This window comes from Saimiri boliviensis, chromosome 14 (genome assembly GCF_048565385.1).
Source record: "Saimiri boliviensis isolate mSaiBol1 chromosome 14, mSaiBol1.pri, whole genome shotgun sequence".
Taxonomy (NCBI): domain Eukaryota; kingdom Metazoa; phylum Chordata; class Mammalia; order Primates; family Cebidae; genus Saimiri; species Saimiri boliviensis.
In genome coordinates, this window is record NC_133462.1 from 25,107,235 (window position 1) to 25,119,401 (window position 12,167).

Consider the following 12,167-nt stretch of genomic DNA (forward strand, 5'->3'; position numbering starts at 1 on the left):
CAAAAGTAAGTCTACAAGAGCAACTAAAACAAACCAATTATAAAGTATAAAATGACTCCCAATTTTTATGTCTTCCCAACTTCTAACCACAAAATCACAGGTAATGACTTTGATACTTTGTAACTTCTGAAAAGATGCCAGTTGGGTGACATTTCCCACCCAGATGCTCCATTCTCCAGCTCATTCTCAAATGCTGGCTCTACTCAAACTACCTGCAATTCACCAGAATCACAAAGAGCCTGGATTCACGAATCATGGAAGGTACTTTTGGTCAGAAACAGTCCTTGAGCTTGGCAATCTGTGAATGGATACATACACAACAAGAAACATCATTTAAAATGGGTACCTACGTTCTTTCCGGTGCTCAACTAAACCTACAGCCTGCTTTGCTGAGCACTTTGCAAACCAGTTGTCCCCCAGTAAAACAGTGACTTCATTAGTATGGACAAGTTTTCCTGGCATGAAGGCAAAAGGGCCAAATGGTACCTATTGTTTAAAAAAAGGAAGAAAACATAAAATACTGAAAAATACATTTTATAAAACACTTTGCATTAAAAGCCTTACGTTATTACTGAATTTTATTTATACATTGGGAAAAATAAAATGCCAACTTCACAGAAATTTAACATTATATTAAAATTTCACTAGGAAAATCTACAGAAAATTGCTTTATGTTCATAAATCAATGTTAAAACAGGAAAATAAATCCACACCATATTTGCATACAGCTCTTCAAGAAAGCAGTACTGTCTTGGCATGTTTATACCTTTCATTCACTTGCAAATCTAAATAAAAGCAACTAGTCCTCGAACACTGCCAATGCAAAATACTTTTGATAAAGAAAACTAAAAATTATTTTCAATAAAACAGCCATTTTTGCAAAGCAGGAATTAGTAAATAAATAGCCTTAATGGATCTACCTAGCTATATATACAAAATATTTGGACTAGTATAATAGAACAAAGTCTTCATGAGAAAGAATATTCATGCAATGAAAGATTCTAATCCAGGGCTCATAAACGGATCACTGTATCAATGTGAAGATCATCAGAACAAAAATTAGCAGCACGTTTTTATATAAAAATCAATGTCCTAAGGTTTAATTCTGTGAATTACAAAATATTATGGCCTATTCCTGCTCTGGCTAATAAGGAACCATTAAGAGCCATATTTCTGTCATAATTACATCTTTCATATAGTAAGTTTCCATTCAAAATATGTCCAATTTTGTGCTAATATTTATGTCATTTATGTCACCATATATATTACGAAAAAGAGGTAAACACCAATGAGTGCTACAATTAGTGTATTCTTATAAAGTAAAACAAATCTTCCTTCCTACGTAGTTACCTTGGACCCAGTCCATCAGCAGGCATTCTGCAAACTGACACACAGTTAATATGTTTACAAGAAACAACTACTACTACTTTAAAAGAAACACACCAAACATACCATTATATTATAAGACAATTTATCAGGCAAGGTGTTGAGTCTTTCTTGAAGGGCATTATAGTCATTATCTACCTTCTTCCTGTTGACAGAAAACACCAAATACACAAATTATTAACCATTTTTCCAATAGGCTAGGTACCATAAAAGAAGCTAAGCGAAACCTAATTTTAGCAAATTAAAGATTAGTGTGTGTTTTTTTTTTTTTTTTTAGTTTTAAAATCCTGTTTTTATAAAGTTTAGCAATGGCATTATTCTACCATACATTTATTGAAGAATTAAGACTCTCCAGGGACTTTGGCATTTAGAAGCAGAATACTCAAATTTTGAAAATTACTGTTTTTTAAGATGCAAGACTGTCTGGACTACATAAAATGTGAAAATTAAGGGAGACAGTAAAAGAGGGCCCGATGTTTAGAGAGAAGCAGGGACGCAAGATGAAGAAAGAAGAGATTATTTTGAGATAGAGTCTCTCTGTGGCCCAGGCTGGAGTACAGTGGCAAGATCTCAGCTCACTGCAACCTCCACCTCCTGGGTTCAAGTAATTCCCCTGTCTCGCCTCCCTGAGACTACAGGTGCATGCCACCACGCCCGGCTAATTTTCGTATTTTCTGTAGAGATCAGGTTTCTTCGTCACGTTGGTCAGGCTGGTCTCCAACTCCTGGCTTCAAGCAATCCACCCACCACAGCTTCCCAAAGTGTTGGGATTACAGGTGTGAGCCACCACACCCGGCCAAAAGAAGATGTTTAATAAAGCTTTTGACTATAAGATACTGGCTGTGAAGCTGAAATCATGAACATGAAATCTGATCAGATGCTTTAGTCCTCATCAGAAAATCTAAAAAAGGTATCATCAGCTCTTCAATTATTCATAGTAATGTGATTAAGGTAAGAGAGAATCAACTGGGGGTACAAGAAATTAAATAGTGGTAATACAAAAGGCTTATCAATTTGGCTTTGGAGTCTGTTTCTTGTTATATCAAACAGAGCTACCAATTAAAGCAATTTCAAACAACCTAAAGGTGTAACTCTGTAGGGGCAGAGACGGTCGTATTTCCATGCTATGGGCCTTACTCAGCTCTTAACGCCTGCTGGAAATGAACAGTCCTTCTTTCTGAGTGATACCAGGCAGCAGCCTATGCCAAGATGCCCATTTTCAAAATTTCTCTAAAAACTGGATTTCCTAAGGGTTCCCTACTGAGATACAGGCTGCAAACAAAACTACAGCACTGAATTTTAGTTTGAAGCAGAAAGATGTTGTCAGTTTTTAAAAAATAACAGAAAAACTCGCCAACTCAGCAAGTAATTTAAAAGAACATGTAGACATTGTCAAATTGAAATTAGGATAAACTGCAATGTAGGTAACAATTCTCCAGATAATATAAATGACTGTGCTATAAACATCACAGAATTGGTTTCAGCTTACTACTTAGTTCCCTTAAGCAACAGCAGCATAATAAAAAATTATCTCACTTAGTCTTAAGATTTCAAGAAATTTCACATATATATTATTTTACATAGCCTAAAATAAATGTCACTTATCAATATCTTTCTCTTACAGAACACAAAGTAGAAGGAAGGTGGAAAAAACACACAGCAAGAAGCCAGATCTCCTCTAACACGATGAGGCAAGCGATGGGTTTAACGTCGCTAGCTACCTGCACGCCTTCACAAAAGCTTTCTCATTTTCTAGCATGCAACTGCTCTTTATAAACTCTCCCAAAAAAATCCTTTTCTATAAAGTGACATAAAACATATTTTATTCTTTGGTTTAAAGCAAAAATCCTCCTCCTGGAAAATTTTTATATGGATAGAATGGCAAAAAAAACTTCATGCACAAGGCTATGTACCAGAAAGAACATGGCTTTGAAGTCAGACCAGAGAGTGAATCCCAAGCTCTACCACGAAATTTCCACAAATTAACCTTAATCTCAGTATATTCAATGGTAAAACTGGACTAATACTTATCTCACAGCTTCAGGAGAATTAAATACAAAAGGTCTAACACACTGCCCAGCATGGAACATCTACTATGTTGGTTCCAATACTCATTTTTTCCATGAAGCATCAAAAAACATCAATTCTAAAACTTTGAAGAAAGACTATTACCTACAAGATTTCACTAACCAATCTGATACAAATAGCAGAACTTGCTGAAAGACAAGATAGCTGAATGGAACCAATCAATCGCTTTGGGAACAGGGCTGGTGTGAGCAATCAGTGGGATAATATCTATCGAGGACTGACTGGTACAGTGCCTAGACAATCAACACTCACTATTAATAACACATCACTAACAGCTTATTATGTTTCAGACAAGTAATTCTGCAAATGCTCAAGGACTATATACACCAGCCTAGATATCTAAATGTTTCTATGAATATTAAGAAGCTAGTATTAAAGTTAGCATTCAACATGTCTTACTTTGGTAACTATGCTTAGGAGAAAAAAAACTTCCTCACAGAACGTCTATTTTGTACATTAAAAGAACAGTAGGTTCGACAACAGCTAGTACCAGAGATCAATGGCAGTATTTCAAGTCAAATATATTCAGTTCAACTTAATAATAATTCTCTCTAGAACAAAACTCCAGACATACTGGAGAGCAGTTTAAGATTAGAGTTGCAATTTATAAATTTTGAATTATTATCTATAAATACAAAAGTAGAAGATCACTTAAAATGCAGCCCATGCAGAAATTCTTTTTGAAGGGAGGCCAGGAGGAGTCAAGCAGTGTTTGGAAGAAACTGCAGCTTGAGGAACCCTCTCTCTCTAAAGATTACGTTCGTGAAAATGTCCGGGACCAAGCGCTCGGTCAAACAGTGATCTCCAAATAGTCTCTCTATTATTTAAGGCTTAAATAATCCTGTTAAAGATGCCAAAGCGTATGTGACAGAAAATACAAAAGTTACGCTAAGAACTAATGCATTACAGAGGGAAGTCCGGGATCTTTAGTTGTAACAAAATTTAAACAGATTTTTTTTCTATTTTAATAATTGGAAAGATGTAATTAGTTTTTGGACACAGGAGTCGTATTATAGTAGTCAAAAGAGGTAATTGCTTAAAATAGTTTTTCTTCAAATGGAAAACAAAACCCAGACAGAGTTAAGAAACATCTCTACAGCCTACTTACTTGGAATAGCTAGACCTGCTTCTTCGGCTTCACCATAATGGATCCTTATAGATTCAGTTCCGCCTTCAACTCTTAATTTTAAATTTGTTTCCAATATCCTCATGAACATTCCTTACAGAAAACAAGAACTAAAGCATAGGTATAAGGCATGTAAGAAACTTTAACCACGTGCTTCTGAACCTTGCTAATCATGTGCAATGTGCCTTTTGAGAGTACCTTTTAAGGGGGGAAAAAAGGCAGCAGCAATGAAGACTGCTAACACAACCACAAGTTAGCCTTACCCTTAAAGGATTAAGATCAGGACAGACCCCAAGGGAAACAGCTCATTTTCATAAAATTGTAGAAAGTAAGAGAGAAATTAAGTTAAATGAGGTATATGCTCATGTATTTAGGGGTAAAATACACTGCTGTCCACAATTTAGTTTGAAATTAATCAGGAAAAATGGATTAACAGATTGAGGTGCAGGCAGATATGTGATCAAGATTCACTCTTCCCGTATGTTTGAAATGTGTCATAATAGAATATTTTTAAAGGGATGAGGAAATATGAAAGAGACTCAACATTTTTAATCCTCTTAAAAGTGACTGACAAAAATAAAAATCTCTGTGAAGAAAATTTTGTCTGAGGCCAGTGATAAATACTCCAACCTTTAAATAACAAAAAAGGGAGACAAAACTTAAAGCAGACTGAAACAATAAGACTTTGCTGATTTTAAAGTAGGAAGTTAAAATAGGCAGCAAATAGTAACACTGAACCAGTTTTTGTTTTTGTTTTTGTTTTTGTTTTTAAGAAAAAAACCTTCTATCATTCTCGTTCCCTTCACCTAACATCCTAAATAGACCAGCCGAAAATACTGTGACATGCCTAAAAGGGGAAAAAGGAAAAGAATTCTATATAAGTGCTAACACCTGGGTTAATCTGGGACAGAATTCATTTTTTATTTTTAAGAAATGATAAAAATCTGAAGATTCTGGAATATATACAAGTAAATATATAACCATCTTTAGAAGTAAGTTTTAGTCCATCATACCCACCCTACAACTTCCCAGTAAGCATGCAAAAAAAGCTTTGTTTCAGTTCAGTCCAGCATGTATTGAGCAGCTCCTCTACAACAAGCCACTGGCATATGCTGCAGGGATCATCGCTCACAGAGCATGCCTTTCGGATTGTTTGCTGATTGTTTTGCAATGCCTCTTTGTCAAAGCTCCACTAGTTTGAAGGATGCCTGGATGTGCACCTCTAAAATTAAGAAAATAGAGGAATATTAATTTCGGACATGGATTCTACACAGGTAAAGAGATGTCCTCCAGTTACTGAAGCAAGAAATGATTATTTTTTTCAAAGTATCCTTTTAAACAATCTAAACAAAATGATAAAGTTACATTTTACTAAAAAATTACTGGAAAAAAGCTTAATGCAATTTGGTGGTGGGAAAAGGAACACTCCACATGGAAAATTTAAATTAAATTTAAATTGAATTGAATTAAATCAATAGCATTAGGCTTTTCTTCTAAATGGTCATGGCAAAATATTTAGTAATTCCAGTTGATGTAAGTAACTGAAATATACCACAAAATTCAGGCAGAATGGTGGTATATTCCTTTTTTAGAACTCTATTATACCAAGGAATTTATGCCAACAGAAGACGCTGATGAAATAATCTATGTCCTTTATATTTTTTGAGTCCATCAGAAAACTTTACTAGTAGACATAGATACTAAGATTAAACCAAATATAAAAACATAATTTTTCAAGTCAATGAAACAAAATTATCTAAAGAGAGATGCAGCTAACATTCTACTAGATTTCTTCAACTTAACTTTTCAACAATGAGAAAACAGAGTACAATGGATACACATAGTAAGCCTGGACAGAAAAATCTGTTCTAGTGTTCTCGCTACAACTATATACATGTGTCTGAAGACCTGTCAGTTACCACAGGTGCCTGTCTCTTCATTCACATTGCTCTAAGAAAATGAGACATGAATTCAAAATAAAAAAGCTTAAAAATTATGTAAAAACACATCCATCTAAGTTTGAAAGAAATATCCTAAAGTGCCTTGTTTAGTTAAATGTTTACTGATGAGTTTATAGGCAATTTCTATTCTTTTTATCTTCCAAATTTTCTACAACTAATATAAATTACTCTTATAAATCAAAGGGAGGGACCTTCTAGAGAAGGTGTGATGAGTTTATAGCTGACTTAAGCTTTGAAAGTTTGTGCCAATTTCTACTTAAATCTTACCATAATTCATAGGTTTTGTTACTTTACACTTTACATTTTCTTTCAAAAGCATATTTCAGAAAAGAGTAATTTTGTGGGTATTCTTAATTAGAGTAGCAAATTAAAAACCATCTTAGGTCACTGATCCCTATGAGAAACTAGAAAAACTCCAGACTTTTCCCTGAGAGAAAGAACTCATATTTTACATACAGTTTCAACAGAGGCCCAATCATAGACCCCTCCGGGTTAGTTTCTCAAGAGGTTTTACAACAGTGAAAAACAGCAATTCTGATTTTGAACCTACCAAATATTTAAAATCCTGAAAATTATCAATTGACTTAAAAGTACATTCGAAGAAAAATGCGAAAACCCTCATCAATTTGGTCATGAGTTCAATATAAATTAGTACGAAGTAAATTACAGGCATGCCTCAACTTTTTACAGCCTACATTTCTCCCAAGTCTTGAAACTGATAGCCACTCCATCTGTCTTTAGTATAGTGGAATCTGGACTTACACCTTTCAAAATAAGAACAGGCACTCAGGATTATTACCGAGTGATGCGCCTCTCAGCCAAGCACTGTGGTTGTTGCGATATTTACACTTTCATCATCAGACAGGACTCTGTGCTTGCGAGTTTTACTAGAAGTTACTCTTACTTTATATTAAAAAAAAAAAAAAAAAAGTACAGTTTTCAAACCTAATAATACAGTTGAGACAAAGATGAAAAATCACAAGGTGTGCACAAAACAGTAAGCCCTAAGCCCTTTGCCTCAGTCAGATACTCCCTGGACTTAAGCTGGTCATGGGAAACTGAACTGAAGCATACGGACACTGGAAACACATCACTGTCATCAAAGACTGTATTCTAGATGATGGGTTGTGATTAGAGATTTTTAAAAATAATAGTTTAAACCTCTTCAGGGGAAAAACCTCTCCTGTCACATGTAAGTTTTCCTTTCATTTTCAGAAGTGTGTTAAATATTAAACTAGTTGGCTGCTTCCAAAAACTTAAGGACTCCTACAAGTAATAAATTTTAATTATAAGTAAAACATCATTAGCTCTTTAAAAAGAAAAAGAAAAAAGCATGTACAGTTTGACCTCAGTCACATAAATACACATACAAAATTAAGAAGCTGGAGGGGGCTGGGCACGGTGGCTCACACCTGTAATCCCAGCACTTTGGGAGGCCGAGACGGGCGGATCACCTGAGGTTGGGAATTCAAGACCAGCCTGACCAACATGAAGAAACCTTGTCTCTACCAAAAATAAAAAAAATTATCCAGGCGTGGTGGTGCATGCCTGTAATCCCAACTACTTGGGAGGCTAAGGCAGGAGAATCACTTGAACCTGGGAGGCAGAGGTTTCAGTGAGCCAAGACTGTGCCACTGCACTTCCAGCCTGGGCAACAAGAGCAGAACTCTGTCTCAAAAAAAAAAAAAAAAAAGGGAAGAAGATGCTAGAGGGAATAAAAGGGAATGTTTTATTAACAGTGAGAGAATTAGCTTCTCTTTACAATTAGAAGTGATTTTAACTTTATTCCTTATTTCAACTTTTCCATAACTAAGCATGCATTCATTTTATATTCAGAATAAAAATTTAAAAAATCGAATTCACATAAATCGAATTCACATTTGGGGAAAAAAATATTCTTTAAACATTCAACTTGAATCTTTTTCTGTCTCTTAATTTCCTTTGAAACGTTACACACAAAAATTCCAAACTTACTTAATCGCCAACGCATATACTATTTTTTTTAAACTGTGCAGAAACTTGAAGAATGACAAAAGGATTTGTATATACGATTCTTCTCCCTTATCTCAAAGACTTTCATAAACAACTGCAGAAACTCCAACAACAAAAACATGTAAAATCTCCAGAAAGTTTAGAAGTTGTTCTCTGTTCAAGAGGGGAAAAAAAGGAAAACAGAAAACCCATAACAAAAAAGCCCCAACAGAAGGCCCTACAGGAAACAGTGACTGAAAACTTTGTAGTCAGTAAAATATGGACTCCGAAAAACAGTTCACAAATGTACCTAAGGCTGTAGAACAAAGTCATCAGCTTTTACAAGCTTTAAAAGTATGCAGATCAACACTTCACATACTGTACATAGTAAAATAAATTTTATATAGCCATGTGAAAGCAACTCAAGAAAACAGTTTCAGGTATTCATAAGAAATATACTATAAACCATGGCATTCTTACAATGAAATCGTTCAGTGTTTCTGTGTACAAGGAATCCCTCACAATCATGTGACGTCTAGACAGATATACAATGTGTGCATAAAATAGGTATCTCCACCCCAATTGACTGATAGGGAAGAGGAATGCCAGCAGAAAAAAAAAGAGAAAAATCAAATCTTCACCTGAGATTTTTGTCTATACAGGTATGCTTTCTTGGTTATTTCCTACTCTAAATTCTAAGAGAAACTATCACTCTTTTCCCCTTAACAATTATTTTTGTCCATTCTCCTTTGAAAAATAACAAATATTTGCTTTAGACTCTCTCAAAACTCACACACCAGGGCATTTTGGAGCTTTTATGCCTAAATTTAAAGCTATTCTTTCCAAAATTAAACACTTGAACAAAATACCTTTTTCTATATTTAAGTCTGCTTTATGTAATTTCAAAGATATCTTTACCAAAAATCCTTTTAAGATAAAGCAAGACAATAAATTTTTGACAACTCACACGTGTACGATTTATGATTACAAGTAACGCCTAACATCAACATGATCTGCCAGGCGCTCCATGTAGTATTTCATTTCATTCTCACCAGTCAACATAAAGGAAGGAGACTTCCTTTTTGTGTGTGAGGACCTATTCAATGAAGTCACTGCAGTGCATTAAAAATAACCATTAATTCTTTTTCACGCCTCCTCTCAACAGGTGGGTGTTAACTTCCCACCTTGTGAATCTTCACTGTCTTTGTGAGTTCCTTCACCAACATAATGTGGCCTGGCAGCTTCCATTCTTGCTGCCCTGAGATGCCCACAGAAAGTAAGCCAGACAAAAGAGTATACGGATGTAGAAGCTCAACCAACAGCACTGGACAGACAACACAGCTGACCCGGCCACCAACTGGCTGTGACCACAGCAGTGAGCCCAGACAAGATGAGCAGAAGAACCACACAGGTGAGCCCAGCTTAAGAGGCACACCCACAGAATCCTGTGCAAGTAAATGATGGTCATTTCAGGTCACTAAGTTTTGGAGTAACTTTACTAAGAAGCAATAAAATAATAAATATATCATCTTAGCAAGGATATATTTTGAGTTACAGAACTGTACTCTTAGTGATATAGCAATTACTTATTTAAAAAAAAAAAAAGTTCCAGGTCTCATTTTGTAATTCTGAAAGTTAGATGTTTGACACACAGTGAAATTTATGGAAGTGAGGTAAAGAGGAACAGTTAGTTAATGATATTGGATAGGTATAGTGTTAAATGAACAGGTACAATCTGATTTCATTTGTGTCCAAAAGGATGGGAGCCATATATAAACCTGTAGATGAATACACATACACAACACACACACACATACATATATACACAAACACTTACGTTAAGCAAACCATTCTGAAAAGATTTCTGAGCAACTGCTAAAAACTGTTGCTTCCAGAAAACAAAACTGAGGGGCCAGGCCCAGTGGATCATGCCTGTAATCCTAGCACTTTGGGAGGCCGAGGCTAGTGGACTGCCTGAACTCAGGAGTTTGAGACCAGTCACGATGTGTGGCAACACGGTGAAACCCTCTCTCTTCCAAAACACACAAAAAAAATTAGCCAGGCATGGCAGCATGTGCCTGTAATCCCAGGTATTTGGGAGGCTGAGGCAGGAGAATCGCTTGAACCCGGGAGGCAGAGGTTTCAGTGAGCCAAGATTGGGCCACTGCACTCCAGCCTGGGCGACAGAGCAAGACTCCATCTCAAAAAGAAAAAGAAAACAAAACTAAGAATTAGGGAACAAAGGTAGGAGGAACCTATACATCATTTACTTCCTTTCATACTTCCTACATTTTGAAACATGCAAATGTATTGCCTAATTTAACATTTTTTATTTAAATCTTTAAAAGTTAATATACAGTCTTTCTTATCTCTTAAAGACAAACACTTAAGTATTTCTGGATGGAGTGATATGACTTAGATTCATTTCAAAATTGGAGGTGGGATAGTCAGAATGGTTTATATTAAAAAGTCAAAATATATAGGCCAGGCACAGTGGCTCATGCCTCTAATTCCAGCACTTTCGAAGGCTGAGGCAGGCGGACCACCTGAGGTCGGGAGCTCAAGACCAACCTGACCAATATGAGAAATCCTGTCTCTACTAAAAATACAAGATTAGCTGGGTGTGGTGGCACAGCATGCCTGTAGTCCCAGCTACTCGGGAGGCTGAGGCAAGAGAATCACTTGAACCCAGGAGGCAGACGTTGAGGTGAGCCAAGATCACGCCATTGCACAGGCAATGGGCAACAAGACCAAAGCTTCGTCTCATAAACAAACAGACAGAGGCTGGCAGAACTGCAGAGAAAAGGGAATATTTTTCCACTGTTGGTGAGACTACTGGGCCCAGTAACTGCTGTGGACAGCAGTCTGGAGGTTTCTCAGAACTAAACTGAACAACCCAGTTGAACTAAACTGAACAACTCACATAAAGCAATTCAACCCAGCAATCCCACTACTAAATATAGACCACCCCCCAAAATTATCATTCTGCCAAAAAGATACATGCACCTGTATGTTCGCTACAGTGCTGTTCGAAACAGCAAAGACATGGAATCAATCCAAGTGCCCATCAACAGTGAGCTGGATAATAAAACTGTGGTACATATATAGCCATAGAAAAGAAGAAATATTTGCTGTAACATGGATGCAGCAGGAGGCCTCTATCCTAAGTGAATTAATGTAGAAACAGAAAACCAAATACTGTATGTTCTCACTTAGTGGGAGCTAACCATTGGGGACACATGGACATAAAGATGGGAACAATAAACATTGGGGAATACAAGAGCAGAGAGGAAGGGCAGGGGCAGGGGCTGAATAACAGCCCACTGGGTACCACGCTCACTATCTGGGCGATGGGTTCAACTGTACCTCAAACCTCAGCATCACACAATGCACCTTTGCAACAAAACCTCTACAGGTACCTCCCGAATCCAAAAAAAAGTTTAAAAAAAAAAAAAAAATTGGAGGCAGGAGTAGATGGCAAGGTAAGATGTTGAAACAGTTTAGAGAAAATCATGAGTTGATAATTATCAAAGCTGATGAGTACATGAGGATTCACTATACTACTCTATCACCTCTTACTTGAAACTCTTCATAACAAAATGATTTAAAAATACTCACGTAAAGCTATAACAATA

At 36.2% G+C, this 12,167-nt stretch overlaps 1 protein-coding gene across 2 annotated transcripts in view; it reads right to left on the minus strand.

Annotated features, from left to right (window-relative positions):
* URI1 (URI1 prefoldin like chaperone) overlaps positions 1–12,167 on the minus strand; it is a 76,221-nt gene that overhangs the window by 31,251 nt on the left and 32,803 nt on the right. For both annotated transcript variants that reach the window (XM_039466728.2, XM_039466729.2), the window contains 2 exons: positions 1,453–1,531; positions 351–486 (listed from right to left, as the gene is read on the minus strand). In XM_039466728.2, coding sequence (XP_039322662.2) covers positions 351–486; positions 1,453–1,531 — 215 coding nt within the window. The remainder of the gene's footprint in view (positions 1–350; positions 487–1,452; positions 1,532–12,167) is intronic.